The sequence below is a fragment of the Vitis vinifera genome, chromosome 11, assembly GCF_030704535.1.
Source record: "Vitis vinifera cultivar Pinot Noir 40024 chromosome 11, ASM3070453v1".
Classification (NCBI taxonomy): domain Eukaryota; kingdom Viridiplantae; phylum Streptophyta; class Magnoliopsida; order Vitales; family Vitaceae; genus Vitis; species Vitis vinifera.
Genome location: NC_081815.1, coordinates 5,432,640 through 5,451,793, shown reverse-complemented (window position 1 = coordinate 5,451,793; position 19,154 = coordinate 5,432,640). Strand labels below are relative to the sequence as shown.

Below are 19,154 nucleotides of genomic sequence, written 5' to 3'. Positions count from 1 at the left end.
ATTGCATCAGAGAAAGTCAATAAATGATTGATCACATGCTGAAGTTCTATCTCTTTGATGACACCCTTATGCCAAGACCAGAAAGAGGTCAAGGCTTTACTGGAATGGAATCTCACAGGCTGCTCATAGAGAAACAGAACCAAGAACAGCCATTGGTAGGTTCAGCTCTGTTTATCACTTGGGAACTACACCTGAAACCAAATCACACCCTGCGACGGACAAGGCTGATTCCCATGCCTGCCTGCAATTCACTAGGTATATGCTGTGTTTGTGTAGTAAATGGAGGTGGTCATGAAACAGGAACCGGAGGCCACAATTCCCAACTCCACTATTTGGCACTTTCGAGTGCCAATGGATTTCAGAGTTGAATCTAAATTCTAGAACCTATATCCCAACAAATTCAGTGGTGAACACAATCTTTCCATGGAATTGAAATGCTTCCAAATCAAATCCAATTCTGTGCTCCAAACATACAGGCACAAAAGGGACTAGAAAGGAAAATAGATCAGAAAATGCGACTGTAAAAGTCACTCTCACTCTTCCTTTTATTTTTCTCTTGTTTTTTTAAGACCATCTTCGACGTTCCACCAGTTCATTCTCCAACAGATGACTATACAAGAAAACTCAACCGCCCATAAAAAGGACACAAGGAAGGAGAAGACACAAAAAGGAACCCTTTACTATCCAGCAACTACCATTCTTGGCTGGTTTTAAAAAGGGCCCAGCCAGATGGATGATGAGCATTACATGTACACTAAAATATCACCTCACTTCTATGTTTCATGAGTAATTAAGCGGGGGTCTATCTGTGCCATTGACATGCCCATTCCTGTGGTGAACACCATCTGAAACAAGTGGAGGTGGCAGGGCAGCCGTGGTACTGAGGCTCATGAGAGGGTTTCCACGAGGAATACCTTTCTGCTGTTGGAGGGAATGGATTGCTCTAAGCCCTTCTTCATGGATGCTTGACAATGTGTCCAGTTCCTCTACAGACATATCTTCCAAGCCCACACCATACAGAGGAGCATGTTGTAACATCTCATCACGAAGTGCAACCTCAAGAGAACTGATATATGTCTGCAGAACAGTGGAAAGATTATTGGTGGTAGACAATCAAAAGCCACGGGGCAAATATCACATGTCATAAAGAGAGAGAGAGAGAGAGAGAGAGAGAGAGAGAGAGAGATGAATGTCAGGATGGTCCTATCATATGCAAATTCATCAATAAGTATGGCCCAGGAAATACCAGCAATTATATCCAAGAGAGAGGAAGATCAAATCATAGGGTTCTCATCCAACAGCATGCTCTAGAAAAGATGAACCACATAGGAAGATAGGAATACTTAAAATTGTCGTTGCTACGGGCTACTGTTAATAATGTTATTGTCACTGTTATATGCTATGTGATAAAAGAGCTCATTCATTGCCCATGAAGGCATTTCATGGAACCCCACCATTGAGCTCTCTAGGGTCATCGCTTTTTCCTGAAGGCTCTAGTGTATCATAGGTTGTAATCCTAATTTTAATCGATGTCTTGCTTACTTCTAGTTTTCTTTGGTGCCTTCAGTCCTCTAAATCTGATAATGGATGATACTCAAATTCTTCCTCTTTTTTATCTTTATTTTTAAATCCAGACACAACAGAAGGACCTAAGAAGTGGTAACCATTTGGATGATACGGTATTTCACTTCCTGACATTCAAACTTGCTAGAATTCAACTTTAGACCAGTGCTGATCTCCATCACAAGGAACACTTCCAATTTTATAACTTTCATTACCATGGAAATCATACTGCAATCATAAGCCATCTTGTTTTCTAGCTTAAGTTTGACTAAGGTCCCAGTAAGGCAAATGATCATGGATCCAGTCTCACCTCATCAAGACAAGAAAGAAAGAAGAAAGAAGAAAGAAGAAATAGTTTACTATGGCTATCCAGTTATTCATTCTTCAGTGCATAAACAGAAAGTAATCTAAAATAAATGATGTTGCCTTTTCAAGGTGTCCTATATCTTCTACCTCTTTAAACCAAAACTCAATTTTTGGATAAGTTGACAAATCATTCAAGGATCTCCAAATAAACCCCTTCAACCAAAAACTTCAGTCACAATCTTAATGTAAAAATCCAGAGCATGTAAAAAGCATTCAAAGAATACATACAATCTAAATTATGATGGAAAAATCTTTGATAAAAGTCCACACAAATTGAATAATTTCAAATATGATATGAATGAGGTGCATTTGCTTTCAGATGAATGGTAAAAATGATTTTGCATGAGTTTGTTGGGTTTGTATCACATTATTTGATCTGAATTATATATAGAGATTTATTTTGCAATTTGGCCAAAATCCTAATGAAGAACTGTGAAAGATATATCTAGAATACAAGTATTTAATGAAGAGTAACATTCTTTTATAAAAAATAGTAAAAGATTTTTGTTTAAATTTGAATTACCATGGGAAGAAAGCAGTTATCATTTTCTTAGAACCATGAATGCTAACTTCTAAAACAAGAGAACCCACAGAAGAACCAAACTTCTATTGATTCCAAGGAATTAAACATTTTTATTCAGGCCCAAAGAAGGAAATCATTATTTGATATTTTATATGCCTTCACCAGCAGAAAATGAATTTAAAGAAGAAAAGGAAAAATACAACTCACTATAGATGCACCAAAAACCGCAGCTTCAAATAATCAATAAAACCCGAAGAAAATATTTCCAAAAGAAATAGGGGAGATAAAAACCTGGCATTCATTCAATTTTGCTTCCATAGACGTAATGTATGCTTCATAACTAGCAATGTGTTCTTCCTTCTGCATTTTTTCTAGTTCAGTTTGTTCAACCTTTTGTTTGAACCACTGGACTTCATTCTGAAGTAATTTTTGTACTTCTTCTCGATTCACCGCCTCTGAAGCATAGCGTTTCAGTTCTTCATCGAATTTATTTATCATAGCTTCTGCAACCTTCAATCTTTCAGCAAGAACATTCTTCTCTCTGATTGCTCTCTGCACCATTCACAGACTAAAATTAAATGATTGCATCGTACATTATCTTCCATATTCCATATATGCTAGAGATGAATGAAAAGCCTTTCATGGTTAAACACATATAAACAAACAAATAAATAATAAAATAAACAAATCAGTTGAAAGGCAGGTCCCATAACACAAACTTAACAAGGAATGTCAAAATAAGATCATGCAAAAGAAATGCTTAACATATGCAATAAATGAAAAGTTGAAGGCACGACAGCACTTCAAGCATCATTCTTTCAGGTATGATGCAGTCAACAATAACTGAATTTGCCATCATATCCTTGAGAGAGTTCTTACCATGCACGTGATCAACTGTCTGCTCACGAACTCCTATATGCAATAATACTTAGGAAAATTCTAGGGCATCGAATCGGCACCATACCAAATTTTGAATCTAAACATTTGACGTGCATCGTTAAATTTGGACTGTTGAATAAAGGTACAAAGAAATGTGACTTATGAACAAATGGGACCAAGTTATGAAGGAATACATCCTAGGTTTGAAGAAATAAGAGCCTTGCAAGGTATGGAGAAATAGGACCTACTATGACCTTGTAGCCATTTTTAATTGGGTGGCACTGTTCATATGGTACTGAAAAGTAGCTTTTTGGTACCACAGAAAAACCCTAATACTTTATATCATTTTCTTTTTTGATGAGACTAATTCTTTACATGAATGTCTTTAAGAGGGCACTGAACATCTGATTCTTGGCATGGTCAATAGCAATTTTAATGGAACAAATATAACAGAGTCTTCCCCTGTTTCAAACCCAATTCCATGATCATCCAATCAACCAAACATCCTCCTTCACTGCCTCAAGAGTTGCTATAAACTCTTCCTTAAAGCATAAACTACCACCTTATAGGCTCAACTGTCATTATTAGCAAATAACACATACTAGACCTCTTAGTAAAGCCCCCTCAAGTGCATTAAAATATCCCATACTCATGCCTAACTCTGTTTGTCAAACATAGATGGAGAATTTCAATATAAATATCCTATAGTAAACCTCTTATTGAAGCTCCCTTGCTTACTTAGCATTAAATTATCCCACAACACGTCTCCGAAGAAACATTAAGATAGAGAATTTTCATCCCCTTGGGATTGATGCTGATATAAGACTAGTCACACCAGTGGGCCTTGCATAAGAATGCCCCAAAAAGCATCACTATCATTTAAAACAAAATCATAGAACATGATCAAAAGATTTCAAACAATTTAACTTGATAATTCTCTAGAAACAACATCCAAAAAAATTTCAGCATAATGAAAGAAATTAGGTGTGTTGAAACCGGACTGTGCCAGAAATTTGAAGCCTTCAAAATCCCATTCTGTCTGAATTTTGTTGAATCGACTCAAATCATAAATAACAAGTAGATGCAACATGAATTCTGGAATTGAAGATTTAAAATAGGGCTCAGAAACCATGAGTATGAGACACATTATGGGCAATCCATATCCTCAAAACTTCAAATTCCATATTCCTTAGCACTCTTGGAACTAATGCAGCATCATATCTATGATGTATATATCTTGCTGCTAGAAATTGTGTGTGTCAATGCATCTGGATTGCCAGGCATATCAAGCATGATGAAGAAGATTACCACAATCTCTCATCTTCAAAGTCTATGGAAGAACAAGATTCAGAACTATGGAAGAACAAGAGCTTCTACATATTTTTAGCTGAAATCATGATTTTTATATTTTATCTCAAACAGCAGTAAACTTGAAGACATTTTAGCTCAGGAAGCAATAGACATGGAAAACAATTTATTCTCAGGAAGCAATAAACTTGAAGACATGTTATACCTTCAGTTCATCATGTTTCTGAAACTTCAACAGCGACTGTTGAGCCTCTGCATCATGAAGACGATCCTGATAGAGTTTTTTCTCCATGGACAGTTTTGCAATTTTGCTATCCCGTTCGGACCGAAGCTGTTCAATCCGATTCTTTACTTCTCGCATTTGCCCAGTAAATTCCATCTTTTCCTGAGCAAAATGTTCCTTTCCAAGCCTCACTTCAGACTGTCATTTTCATGGAAAACATCAAACTAATTTCCCTTCAAGAAGAGTAAGCAACACATGATGGTGTTTTGTTATCCAAATAGCACAAACAAAAGATCAGGTACCTTAAGATGATCAATAGTAGCCTCTGAATCACTTAGTCTATCTAACAAAATAGCTTTCTCTCTAAGCATATTGGAAAGTTCAGCTTGTCTTATTTCCTGGGTATGGATATTTTCCTTTTCCTTAGCACGTAATTGACGCCGAAGTGTTGCACGATCTACATTGGAAAGCTCAACAACCTCCCTCATCATGTTAAGAACTTGTTTAGAAATTCCTTGTTCCTCATGAACCAAGAGTGCCAAAATGTCTAAATCTATATTTACTTCACAACAATGTTCTGCAGGAGTTATGGCACGGTCAACTAGTCCTTTCAGTATCTTCCTATGATCATCCTCTTTAGCAAACATTTTAAATAATATAGCATAAAGTGTCCTCACAAAACCATATACTCGAGAGTCTCTGGAGAGGGCTAATGTTCTAGCAAGACAAAGAACTAAGGTAAAATCCACTTCTTGGGCAGGCAAAGATCCAGTTTTTTCCTCCAGTGCCATGTCCTTGTGCAGATTTTTTTGAGCTGAAGATACTGAATCAAAATTCAGGCTTTGAGCATGGCGCCTTTCCAAGACCATGGCCATTGATTGATCCATAATAATCCCTCGCACAACAGCTCTCTCAAAAGCCTGGGAAACTTCAACAGAGAGGCAAGGCATTGACAGCATCTCGACCAAGAGATAGATATCAGAAAATTGAAGAAGTTGCTCCTCCACCAAGCATTTGCCATCAGGTTCAGGAACAGAATCAATATCTCTTAACATTGTTTCAGCAATCTCACTACAACTATTCACAGCTTTGCTTAGAACTTCCAGCACACAGGCTGATACCTCAGCCCCCAAACTTTGTAGTCTGGCACGAACAACTCTAACCTATATGGACAGAATAGTGATACACATAAGAGAGAGACACACATTCCAAACGACAGCCTACAAGATGATCAAATTTAAAACTTGAAAAAACAGTATTGATCTTCCCTGAAGTTCAGTTCACTGAATTGCATGGACCTTCTCTCACATTTGGAAAAAAATACACTGCCTTCCCTTGGGATTACTTCTATCAAGAGGGAAACCCTCCTGTCAAACATGTGTGCCAAAATTTTCTCAAAATACTTCTTATCACTATTTAAGCAATAAGGAAAAACAGAATAAAACTAGAAAATATAAGGAGGCAGATAGAGAGAGAGAGAGAGAAAGAAAACCTAATTTAACACCCTAACATTTGTTGACACATCAATCCACTATTCAAAGGAGACCCATTACTGCCTCTTTAGAGGGTTAAATTGGTTTTCTTCTATTAATTTTCTTCAAAAGTCAAAATCAGTATTTTGAGAGAAATTTGGCTTGATGTCAGCAGATTATATTCATCTACCCAAACATTGAATTAAAAAGGGGGTTAATTTCAAGAAAACCTCAGAGAAGGTCACTGTCCTGTTTCAATTTGTGAGGACAAGTCCCAATTAATTCACCAAAACTTAGGGAACTTCAATTTGATTTTCCCTTAAAATTAAATATTCATGATGCATACTGCTAGCAGAATTTTTTGGCACCGAGATGCAGCTTTAAATAGAAAATCAATGGCAGCTGCAAGAGGTTCATCTTTCAACCCTCCTAACAGTGAAGAAGCATGAACTAATACGCATTCTGCAACTTCACTGCCAAATTGCATCTTACTGATAGCAGCCAAAACCTGAGGAACATTCAAACTTAGTCAAAATGACAACACTAACAAAATTTACATGCATGCACTTTTTTTTTTGCTTTTGCTCCATTTTCTATTCAATTTATAGCAACTTTTTCAAGCTAGGATTTTTTTTCTCAGCCTTGTAGCTTATGTTTTCATTATTCATTAAAATTGCAAAAACATGCATGCAGAATAGACAACTTAGAATCTAAATTAATCCTTTAAAAATGTCCATATTTGCATAACTAAAAACATAAACGCTAAAAGCATAAAAAAGGTATCATCTTGCAGGGCTTTGTTTCCATGCTTTACATTGGAGCAACATAATTTTAGAATAAAGAATAGAACACGCAAATGAGGGGATTATTCATGATCAGACCCACACAATTGGATTGAGAATCTTAAGATTCTACAAAAATATCAACTATTTATATGTCTGTGTTACAAATCAGCAGACATTCTCTAGGCAAATTGAACATCATGTAATTTATCATGATACCTTAAAAGGAAAGTCAACTAGTAAGAATGAAATTAGAATTTGTTCATTAAGTCTAGAACACGGTTAAAAAAATCAAATGAAAAGAGTTGATAAAAACCACACTAAATACTCTAAACAATGATTGAAAGTGATCGAATGAAAGCAGAATTATTAAAAAGTTCAAAAGAAACTGCAGGAAAAAAATGGATCGAGCAAATGTAGATAGATAGATAGACAGAGCGTAGATAGACACAGATTTTTAAATGGATTCTTACAATCCAAAAGAAAAATGTGAATATTCAAATAACTTAAATAGAAAGCCAAAGGAAAAAATATTGCAATCCTTGAATACCTAGAAAAAAAAAATTTGCTATCAAAATTCATAACAATGACCCCAAGTTTGGGCAGTTTAACTGAGTTCCTTGAAATTCTAATAGGAGCATCAGCTCAAAAATGTGGTTCAAAGTGCTACAAAATAAACAATGAAACAAAGGGGTCCTTTCTAACTTGCACTTTTGATGTTTGCTAATGGTCCAACCAACAACATTTAGAAATGTCACAATATTTATGGTGATTGATATTGGTGTTCTGTGAACATTACATATTATCTGGTAGTGGCTTTGGAGATAATTTTGTTTCCATTGTCAATCTCTGACATCTCTAACCTATTTTGATAAATTGCATCTTTAAATCATTAGGAAGAAAAAAAGAAGAAATGTATCTTACAGGTAGTTGGAGTGCAGGTTCTGCATCTGACTTTTGAAGTTGATCTAAAAGTGCACAAGCAACAAGCGGATGCTCGGACAGATCAATTAACTTGGGTATCAAAGTAACGAGGTCTGGTTGCAGACTTTTGGGAGCTTTAGTGAGTATGAATAAAACCTTTTGTGTAAATTGAGTCCTCTGCCTCAACTCTGAAAAAACTTGTGAAAAAGTGACATCTTTCGCCTTCAGTGAATTAACAATCAATTCTAGGAGCTCTTCCGACTGCCCTGGCCACTCAATCTAGAATACAAATTGCTCATCAAGTTAGAAGATGAAGTTAAAACCCAAATCCAATTATTTTCAGAACTTATAACACAATACCTGACATGCCTGAATTGAATCTAAGTCTAAAGTAGTTCCAGCAGATATTTCTGGAGAAAAAATATGATTTCCAGGAATTTCCTTCTTGGGCATATCAGTTTCATTCACACCCATGAATCGTATTGAACAAGTGCAGGTTTTTTCATCCACTTTAGGGCCCCTCCCATATATAAGGAAATGCACACAATCTGATCCCCCATTTTCCACATAAGATTCTGATTTACTGACAGCTTTATGGCTATTCAGAGAAGGACCCAAACCTATATCATAAAAATCTTCACTGGATCTACTGTCTGAACTTTGGCAAAATTTAACCATAATATCTAGAAGTAAATCAATTGTTGCATGTTGGAGGACCTTAACTTTCCTCATAAAAAATGCACTAGGGGACGATTCATCACCCACTGTAACTTCTTGCTTTTCTTCATTACTAGCTGAGAACTTGACTGGAGGAAGCCAATGCTTTGCTTTAACAGAATCATTGAGATCACAACAAAGATTAATCAGAAAACCAGCTAACTTAGCAGCAATTAAAGGAGCTGTTTCTTTTGGAATGACTAGTGGCTGTGAAGGATTGTTCCCATTTATCAGGTGAAAGCCTGCACTTGAAAGAAGGTCTTTCAACTTGTCTGTTTTGTCCCCGCTAAGTACTTCACACTCATCTGAATTAACAAGTTTGTCAGATTCAGATGTAGTGTCCTGATTGCAGAGAGGAGCCAAAACCTGGAGAAGGGAAATATCTAATGTTAAGAAAGTGGACATTTGTAACAGTAAAGATACAATTAATAGCAACCTTACCAACTATACAATAACAACAAAAACCCAAAATATTGGAATGGGGAGAAATTAGACTACTTTCAGTGTCTTGCTCGGTAAAACTGCCTTGAAGTGCTGCTAAGTTAAGTGAGTACAAGATCTGAAAATATTCTATACATGTGAATACAAATTCCATGGTTTTTGATACTGGAGAGTTTCTGTAGGCCTTCAAACAACCAATATATAGAAGTGAAAATGTTTCTAAAACCCTTTCTATTACAAGATATAAAATATTAGTTCATCAAAGGTGTTGAGATGCAAACTCTCTAAACTTCAAATTAGCATGGTTCGTTGAATTAGGCCTGTACTTGAGATTTCAAAATATGATTCCTGGTACAATTATATGATTGTGATATCTAAACAGATATTTGTATCATGCTATCAGGTTTCCATAATAACATCTTCAAAGCACATGATACATTAAAAATATAGTGTTGCATGCCTGTGCACATAACTAGGTTAGTCATCAAAACTCAGTTAGCTAAGAGTCATATGGACCCAAAAAGCATGGCTATTAAAACAATGATAGTAACAGTAGTAGTATTAATAATAATATTAATAACAAATAGTAATAGTAGTAGCAGCAGTAGGAGTAGTAGTAATAGTAATAGTAATAATAATTTGTAATTTTTTATTATTATTATTACTTTGCAGTATTATAGGTAATTTTTTGGAGACAAAAAAGTAATTTGGCTTCCAAATTCAGGAATTCTCTTACATAAAAGATAATATGGCAACATGAATAGTCCCAGCATGGAGAAGATTTTTGTGGATGTCTCGAGTTCTTAACATATAGAGTAATCTCCTATAAACTGAATTGCCAATCCTTACCATATGAGAGGATAGTGAATTTAAAAACCATGTGATTTTGAATCTAATGTATTTTGGATCTTGGGATGTGAACAAGAGCCACATCACCTTGATAGAATCTATTGAATTCACTCAAAATGATATCCAACTGGAAAAAGAAAATTACATTAACATAAATATTCAAAAATAATTTTGGAAATTCCTTGGTGCCGGATATATATATATATAAAGGACAACTGTGAATTTGAAGACACCTATAAACTTATCCAAGGTAATAAACAAATATTACAAATTGCATCTTGCAAGAAATGACAGTTCAATCTTAAATGCTTGCAAAATATGATGGAAACTTTCAAATGTCCACATTTTGGATGGAAGAATTAAATGTTGTTTATATGAATCTTCAAGAGTTTTAGGAAGAACAGTTTATATGGTGATTGGGTAAATGTATTATTTACTAATGTTGTTTTTCTCCTTTTAATATTTTAAATTGGTGGTGCGTTGCTCTTATTTGAAGTGTTTATTCTCTGCTAACTCATGTATATGCAAAACAGTAACCAAGTTGACATGCTTGATTACAACTTGAGAACTCAATATTCCTTGTATCAGTTATATAAACAGAGTAACTTACAAATGGAGAAAGAATCCAACAAAAAGAAATCCAACTACTACTAGATTCCAACTACCAGAAATAATGGAAGGAAATTTTACTATAGGAAAAATGAATACGATGCATACAGACCTCTAGATCTGAGAACTCAAACCATGGGCAGTAATCAAGGATCTCACAGACAAAAATAACCGTCTCACGAACAAGATATCCTGCACCTACTTCCAGCAAATCTGCTACTTTCATAAATTGGAGAGTAGAACTGCTCCAAGTCTTTGTACAGAGAGAAGACTCCTTCCACAAACTCTTGTTATGGTCCTTTTGATTCACCACACCCATCCTGTAACTGACCCAAAAATTCTTATCAGGATCACTTACAGCAGATGGGTCACACTCCAAGTATGTAGAAACTGTGTCAAATGACTCGTAGACCCCTGCATAGCAATGATGAAACAAGCAAGAAGAACGTCAAGATGAGAGAGCCATCAACTCAATGAGCAAGGAGAGAATAATCAAATAAACAAAATTAAAAATACTGACTCACCAATCCGAAGCTCACATCCACCAACCTCAAAAAATTTGCTAAATATTTTTCGGTTTTGCATTATTTCCTTGAAGGATAAGAAGTTTTCAACCTTCCAGGTAAATGACCCTAATTTCTTATCCTGATCAATTTCAAAACAAGCATTGCTGGATTCTGTGCAATCCTCTAATAGTGATGTTTCCTTCAAAATAAGCAGATCAACAGAGAAGGCAATGGTGTCCTGAACAAGAAGCCCTGAGTCCTGATCAAAGAGACTAGCAAGAGTCACAAACTCAGGCCACCCAAACTCCTTTGCAGATTTGGAGTAGCGACTCTGTGATTCCTTCGTAATAGACCTTTCCTCCCCCTTCTGGTTTATGACCGACACACGATAATGAACAAAACAGCTCCAATCATAGGAAGTGTTTAATGAATCAGTAACTTCAAGGAACATTGAAAGATAACATGGTGGCTGAGACTGGCCTGGTGCCATCAAGAAAAGCAGAAGTCTTGTCAGTTCTCTAGCTTTTCAGTAGTCCACTCAACTGAAAGCACTACTCAAACAGTTACTAATCTTTCGTGCAGTAAAAAAACCAGTAAACAACATTCTCTGAAAGCTCCAACAGTTCAAAGAATTTAGGAAAGCTTTCAGTTGACTAGACTGTTAAACAACTTCAAACACACTCAAGTATGCAATGAAATCAAAGACATAAATCCAGAGAAAAGCAACTCCAGGAGACTTGTTCATTTTTGTTTACATAGAATGTGTGAATATATCAGAGAAAACCACAATAAAACCCCCTGCCACAAGAAAATTCTTCTCTAAGGGGGGAAAAAGGGCACCTTCAAAACTCATCAATTCCTGTGGAATTAAATGGCTTTACTTTTACAAAATATATGAAGGTGCAAAACCATCAATACAAATGGGATCATTAGAGAAAATTGGAACTATCACCACCGCTGATGGCATGTGTCAGTTTATGGTTGTATGAAATGACTCAATGTTTTATTCTCATTTATTATGAGGACCTCTATTCCCAGGGATTTGCACAGGATTATACATAGATAAAACTAAGGGGCAGTTTAATTGGAAGAATTATCCAAACACGCCTGGACTCCTCAATAGAATCCTTTCAAACCAATTGCCAAATAAATCTAAGCTAATAGCAAGTTCATCAGAGATCTACCTTCCTTTTTTTCTTTGTTCTTCATTGCAAGGTTGGATAAAAACACATCACTGAAGCTGGGACATACCAAGAAATGGAACCATTTCATTTTGATTTCTATTCCAATTAAAGGCACAATTCCATCCTTGTAACAGAACCATTACATATAAAGAATCTTGTTGTCAAAATAAAAGTTGAAATGTCATTTCTTGAAATGATGCTAATAGCACCTCTTTTAGCTACGTCTGCATGACCACATTCCTTCTCATACAATGTAAAACTTGCAACCTAACCGCCTTTCTTGGTATGGTTCCTAATGCCTTAAATTTTGGTTCCAATTTTCAGAACTCCTGGGTACAACATTCAGCTTATCTCCTACTAATAGCTAGAAACCTTCATTTGCAGACATTGCCTTCTACACAATTCCTAGCTTTCACTTCATTAATAAACATTTGATATCCACATATTTTTCAGAACTTCATTTGAAGTGTTCTAGCTGTCACTTCATTAATACACAATTCCAATTTTCAGAACTCCTGGGTTCAACATTCAGCTTGTCTCCTACTAATAGCTTGTACACTTCATTTGCAGACATTGCCTTCTACACAATTCCTAGCTGTCACTTCATTAATAAACATTTGATATCCACATATTTTTTCCAAGAAACAATATACTATTCAAGGTAATTCTATTCAAATGATCAATAAATGGACATATTAAGGAAACTTTGATAAATGAAATGATTTTTATGTTGCAGGCTCTACTCTCTTAAAGCAGATTTTCAGCTGGGGAAACAATATCCACTAAAAAGATCGGAGACTTGGCAGATTGCTGAATTACTCAAATGGATGGTTTATCTAATTAACTTAAAAATCTACTCTTTTTTTTAATGCCAATGTAAAAAGAGAATAAAAAACCATGTTTGTATTCAGCTATAAATTAAGCATCTGCAACCAGAACTCTTAACATGTACAGATCAATAATTTGTGAATCAATCAGCAAAGCCAAATTAGTTGCAAGACAACTAAGTTATGAAGGTGATTAATGGATGGAAAAACTCATTTCTAGTTTCTAGCATGCTTTACTTTCCACCTAAACACAAATTCAATCTTGATTCTCCTAACTTTCTTAATACCTGAGTAAGAAATTCCTGAATGGATCAATCCCCAAATCCTGTCACTCTGAAAGCAATTACTAAATGAGTTGATCAACAAATTAAGTTAAGGCATATTCAATATATCATTTACCTCTAGGATAAAGTAACAGGTGACAATCTCTATTTGCAATTTGAAACTTCCTGCTCTTGATACAAAGATTCTTGATCCTCTTCCTTTTCAGAAGATCCTTCAGCTTTGTAAAATTCTCAATCTTCCAAGTGAATTTCCCTGTGTAACCATCAGATTTCCGTGCAACACTGGTACCCCTCCCAGCAAGAACCCCCCCATTCTTTGAGAAGTTAGAAAACTCCTTAATCACATGGAAGGAAGTACTAAACACCAGAGTACCATCTATAAAGAACCCATTCTCAGACTCAACCAATTGAGACATTTTCATATAGTCTATCCAACCAAGACTACAACCATCCCCACCATTAGTATCGGGACCAAACCTTCCATAAGATTCCTTATAAAATTGGTTAAGACCCGGTTTCTGATTCAACACCGATACTCTAAACAAACACCAGCAGTTCCGATCCGGTGTAAACTCCCTACCCTCCAAAGACATTGATAAATACTCAACTCCATTAATCCAGCTCCTGTAAATACAAATCCGAACACTACACTCCCCAACTTGAAAAGCAGGGCTGACTAATTTCTGGGTCTTAAATATATCCTTAAACACAACAAAATTCTTCAACCTCCAAGTAATCCTCCCATCCAAAACATCCGAGCCCGACCCTGAAATAGTTGCCAATTGAGACTTTGTTTCATTGTTATCTTGCGAAACCGTCAAGCTATCATTCAAAACACGAATATCGGCCAAAATGGTCATGGTATCGTTCACCAAGAACCCAAATTTGGTGTCAAGAACAATCGAAGATTGCGCAAAGTCACTCCAACCATGTGATTTTTTCTTGGGAGAGAATCGAAGCCATGACTCTCTACATACAGACATGGAATCGTCAATGTGATTTAAAAATTTGAGAGTATAGCTTACAAAACAATCGAATTTCGCGCTTCGAGGATCCATGACTTGAAGGTAGAGCGAGCAGTGGCCAGGCAGCGCAACAAGATCGCCTCTAGGGTAAACCATGAAGCGAAAATCGAAACCTCCGATAGTGAAGTAAGGACTATAGTGGGACCTTCCCCTGATTTTGGAGAAGTCCGGGACAGTCCACTTGGCCATCGCCCATTGATTCTCGAAGTGCTCCACCATGATCGGCCCATCGTAGACGCAAGAAATTACCGGCGGAAGCACCACCGGTTCTTCCTCCGGCGAAGTAGATGAAGAAGGGGACGAACAGCAACAGCAACAAGAAGCAGAAGAAGAACAGGAAGAAGAAGAAGAAAGAGGAGAAGGAGGGGAAGGAGGAGGTTTTGGGTGGGTTTGAAGCTTCTGCGTCGTTGTACGGGCAGGCTTCGCAGTCGGTTTCTTCTTCTTGTTTGATTGCATGTTTTCTATGTGAAAGAGAACGAGAAAGAGAAAGAGGGGGTTGGTGGCAGCGATGAAGGCTCTTGCTGTGTCCGAGAGAGAAAGAGGTCAGGGGTTTTCCTGGATGTGTTGTTTAGTGCTGTGTAGCAGGTGGTGCGGTATGGTGTCTCTCTCTGCAAATCCGTATTTATGTTCTTTGTTGGGTTTCAGGGCACGGAGAGAGAGAGAGAGAGGGTCTATGTGATTTTGTGGTTCGCTGTTTGCACTGCCCACTCTCTCTCTATATCCGTCCTGATACCCTTTTTAAATACTTGGGGTTTTACAGTGAGAGAAAGGTGGCAGTTTCTCTCTCTATCTCTGCGCTGTGTTTCTTGATTCTCGGCTGTAGAGAGACATCATAAACCCTCTCCAAGGGTTTTACAGGTGGGTGGTAGGGTGGACCCGTGGACTCTTGCATGCGTCTAAGGCGGTACTTTGCCGTTTCAATTCTCTGCCTTCCTCATATTCTCGCTTCTCCCGGTTGTACATTTGGGGCTATCATTGGAAAGTTGGCTTCCTCCTCGTCTCCTCATTCTCTGACAAAATCTTATATCCCACGCTCAACTCCCGCGCGTTCCATCCAATTGCCCTCACGAACCTAAGTTCACTATAGTTAATAATCGGATCCATAGTTTCTCCTTATAATACCATTACATTCCAATACAAAACAATTTGAATTAATGCTTAATAATGACATGCTCCACACAACCGGTAGAACCTAATAACCCTTGCAAAGAAAGGTAATCTTTATTAATAATTACATTTAAATTTGATTTTTTTTAAGTCATACCATTATATTTTATAATTTTTAATATTAACAAACTTATCCGTGTTATCGAAGCATGTGACATATATATCAAGTAAAAAATACAACAATTATTTTCTATAATTATAAAAAAGTATGACGAGGGTCTTTTTTTAGACCATAAAATTTTTTCCATTACACAAAATCATAATTATTTATATTCGTATTTATAAAACGTTTGTATATTTTTCTTATTTTGTCGTTCGGAAAACTTAATCTTTCAAGAATAGTTGATTAATTTATTTTTAAATACTGACATTGAAATGAATGCAAAATGCATAAATTCAAAAATATATGAATAGCATATGAACATTTTTAGTAAGAACAAGCTTATATCATTTATAGCGGTGTCATATATATTTAGTACATGAATGAGATAATAATGAAATAAATGAGTAAAATGCATTAATTTGACTAATCTTTCTTGTAGTTACGGAAATATCTAAAATACTGATTTTAATCTGTAGAGCTTAATATTTTAATATGTTTAAAACCATGAAGTAAAGAGTAAAATACAAAGTATTGGACTAACTTGTCTTATGGTTAAGAGACATATAACAAAAACTTTTAGACTATATTTGGTTCCTGAAAAAATTGAGGGAAAATACAATGAAAAGAAAATAGAGAAAAAAAAATAGAAGGAAAAAAAAAAGAAAAAATAAATAAATTTAAACACAATAAATTATTTTTATATGATTTTTTAAACTCGTTTCACTTAGTTCCTTTTATCATATAAAAATTAAATAATTTAAAAATATCTAAACTTTTTGATAAATTTTAATTATATTTGATTTTCTTTTATATTTTTCATGGCGAAATCAAATATAAGAAAATCATTTTTTTTAATATTTTTTTCTTTTCTTAGTACTTTATGAAAACCAAACATAGTCTTAATTTATATTGGAATACCATTGATGTAGTAAATAAAACAATGCTTTCATTTTTGTATATATATATATGATAATTAATTTGATTTTTGGACCGACTTAGAAACGCAAAATATATAAATTTAAAAACATATCAATAATATACGATATATTGACAAGTATTCTATATACAAATAAATTAATAAGACAAATCCATGGACTAATTGTTCTTATAGTCATGAACATACAACAAATTAAATATACATATATATATATATATATATATATTAATTTTAATTATTTTTATTATTCAAAACATAATTATTTTAATTTTATTTTAATTTATTTTGTATGAACATAGCAATGAATTAATGCAAAGTATAAAGTTAATTTTGTTACCCAAATCAAGTCATTCACCCCCTGGTGAGTGGTGACTAAGTAATGAATTTTGCTTGCCAATGAGAAAGGTCACCTTTGAAATAGAGGATGAAGGCGAGTGTTGAGTACGTAGGTGGGAAAAGGGCGCGTGGGGTTTGCATGGACGATTCATGTAGGTGTGTTTGCATGGCTACGTGAGTGTGAATTTTTAGGCATGAAGTTGGGAAAGTGCCAAGAAAATCAGGACTTTCTGAGGACCCATTTTTCAATTCATCATAAAAATTGAAAATAATAATAAATTTTAATTATTAATGCACGACAATTTGTTCATTATTTCAGATGAAGGCCAAATTTTTAGTTATTGTGGTTATGAGAATTTTAATATATATATATATATATATATTCTTAATAGTAGCATGAAAATTACACGTAAATAATTAATTTTTTTACATAAATTTTTGTTTTCCTAATATTGATATATATATATATATATATATATAATTATTAAAATATAAAATAAATAAAATATTTATATATCAATCTTGGGAAAACAAAAATTTATGTAAAAAATTTAATTATTTATGTGTAATATTCGTGCTACTACTAAGAATTTATAATTAAAATATTTTACACTTGAAAGAAAAAATATATGTACAAATCTCAGGACACATTTCAATTTAAGACATATTATGTGAAGGAAAAAAAATTAAATATCACCAAAAATAAATAAATAAATAAATGTTTGATTGAAACAATAACTTAATGATCATATTGAAAATGAATTTTGTTTCCCACCGAAAATCAGCATGATGTTTGGAGAGGAAGATGAAGGCGCGTGCTGAATAGGTGGGTAAGTCGCGTGTGGGCTTGCATGACAGATTGATTACTTACGTTGGGTGTTGCATGGGTACGTGGGTGGTGGGTATGAATATGTGGGAATGAAGTTGGGCGAGAAGGCTAGCATAGTGAGTAGTGAGGGTTAACATATGTGGGTTTTTTTTATTAAAATAATATTATTAAAAAAAAGGTATTTTATAACTATTTACAAAAATATTCTCCTTTTAGAATCATATACTTTTCAAAAATTTTACATTTACAAACAATTTTTTAAAATAGGATTTTAGTATAAACTCAATTTATAGATTTGTATTAAAATCGTCTTTTTAAAATATGATTTTAAAGGGAATAATTGTGTGGTAAAATTGTATTTTCAAAAAAGTATTGTAATCTAAATGTAACTCATAATTTAATATTAAAATGATCTTACCAAAAGATGATTTTCATGTGAATATAAAAAATTGTACTTTTTTTAAATAGTATAAATATAATTTTCTTCTTGGAGATTTTGATGTGAGTATGACGTGTTGTATTTTCCAAAGTAGACTCATTATTATAATTTTTTTAAATATTTTTAAATACATGTAATTGTGCTAAAAAAAACCTTAAAATATGCTTGTTTATTGGAAACAAAATAAAGAGGAAAAATAAAAGGTAATAATGAAAGAAAATATTAAAAAATAGACTTAATATCAATAAATTATTTCCGTATTTTAAAAAAAAATTAATTTTTTTTCCTCTTCTAAATAAATAATTTAAATATATATAAAATATTAATTAATTTGAATTAAATTTAATATTTTTATTCTCCATAATAAATCAAACATAAAAAAAGATATCATTTCTCTATTTCTTTCCTCGGAATCTTTTTTAAGGAACTAAAAACGAAATTTTTAGTCACACTCCCAATCTCTCAGCAATATCTAGAGAAGTCTAAGATAATAATAATTTTTTATTATTAATTTAGAGAAAATATTTTGTTTCTACTACACTATACTCTTACATGTATGGTTTATGAATAAAAAAACAATGGATGTGATCAAAAGCTAATATATTGAAGCTTGAGACACTTTCAAAAAGAAGAAATGATTATTAATCATAAAAATAAAAAGACTCTTGAAAGAAAGAGATGTGGTGTCAAAATTTAGTTGAAAAAAATACTAAGTTGTAAAACGTTATTTCATTATGAGTTGTTATTTGATATTTTTTTATAGACTTCATCAATATTAATTTATATTTCTTTGGATTCTTAAGGATTTTTTTTAAATTATTATTTTATATATTTAGTGAGATTATGAATTTAAAGGATGAT

The 19,154-nt window shown here is 34.1% G+C and overlaps 1 protein-coding gene across 3 annotated transcripts; it reads right to left on the bottom strand.

The window, feature by feature from the left end:
• Window positions 1–519: 519 nt before the first annotated feature.
• Window positions 520–15,439, bottom strand: LOC100261097 (uncharacterized). 3 transcript variants are annotated; one of them, XM_002282433.5, is made up of 10 exons: window positions 13,573–15,438; window positions 11,181–11,642; window positions 10,769–11,070; window positions 8,401–9,123; window positions 8,041–8,319; window positions 6,681–6,842; window positions 5,165–6,025; window positions 4,845–5,060; window positions 2,744–3,004; window positions 520–1,077 (listed from the first exon to the last, which is right to left on the bottom strand). In XM_002282433.5, exons 1-10 carry the CDS (start codon window positions 14,936–14,938, stop codon window positions 781–783), a joined length of 4,929 nt encoding a protein of 1,642 aa, XP_002282469.2. In that variant the 5' UTR covers window positions 14,939–15,438; the 3' UTR covers window positions 520–780. The 3 variants fall into 3 exon arrangements, with proteins under 3 accessions (XP_002282469.2, XP_010656476.1, XP_010656477.1); XM_010658174.3 differs by having other exon boundaries at window positions 8,410–9,123; XM_010658175.3 differs by lacking the exon at window positions 6,681–6,842 and having other exon boundaries at window positions 13,573–15,439.
• Window positions 15,440–19,154: the final 3,715 nt, after the last annotated feature.

What these genes read in the sequence shown, in the direction of transcription:
- LOC100261097 (XM_002282433.5), bottom strand. Translation starts at nt 14,938, where the DNA reads ATGCAATCAAACAAGAAGAAGAAACCGACTGCGAAGCCTGCCCGTACA. An exon ending in TGGATGTGAGCTTCGGATTG is followed by an intron (nt 11,071 to 11,180) that starts GTGAGTCAGTAT and finishes ATTGCTATGCAG; the next exon opens with GGGTCTACGAGTCATTTGAC. An exon ending in TTGAGTTCTCAGATCTAGAG is followed by an intron (nt 9,124 to 10,768) that starts GTCTGTATGCAT and finishes TCCCTTCTCCAG; the next exon opens with GTTTTGGCTCCTCTCTGCAA.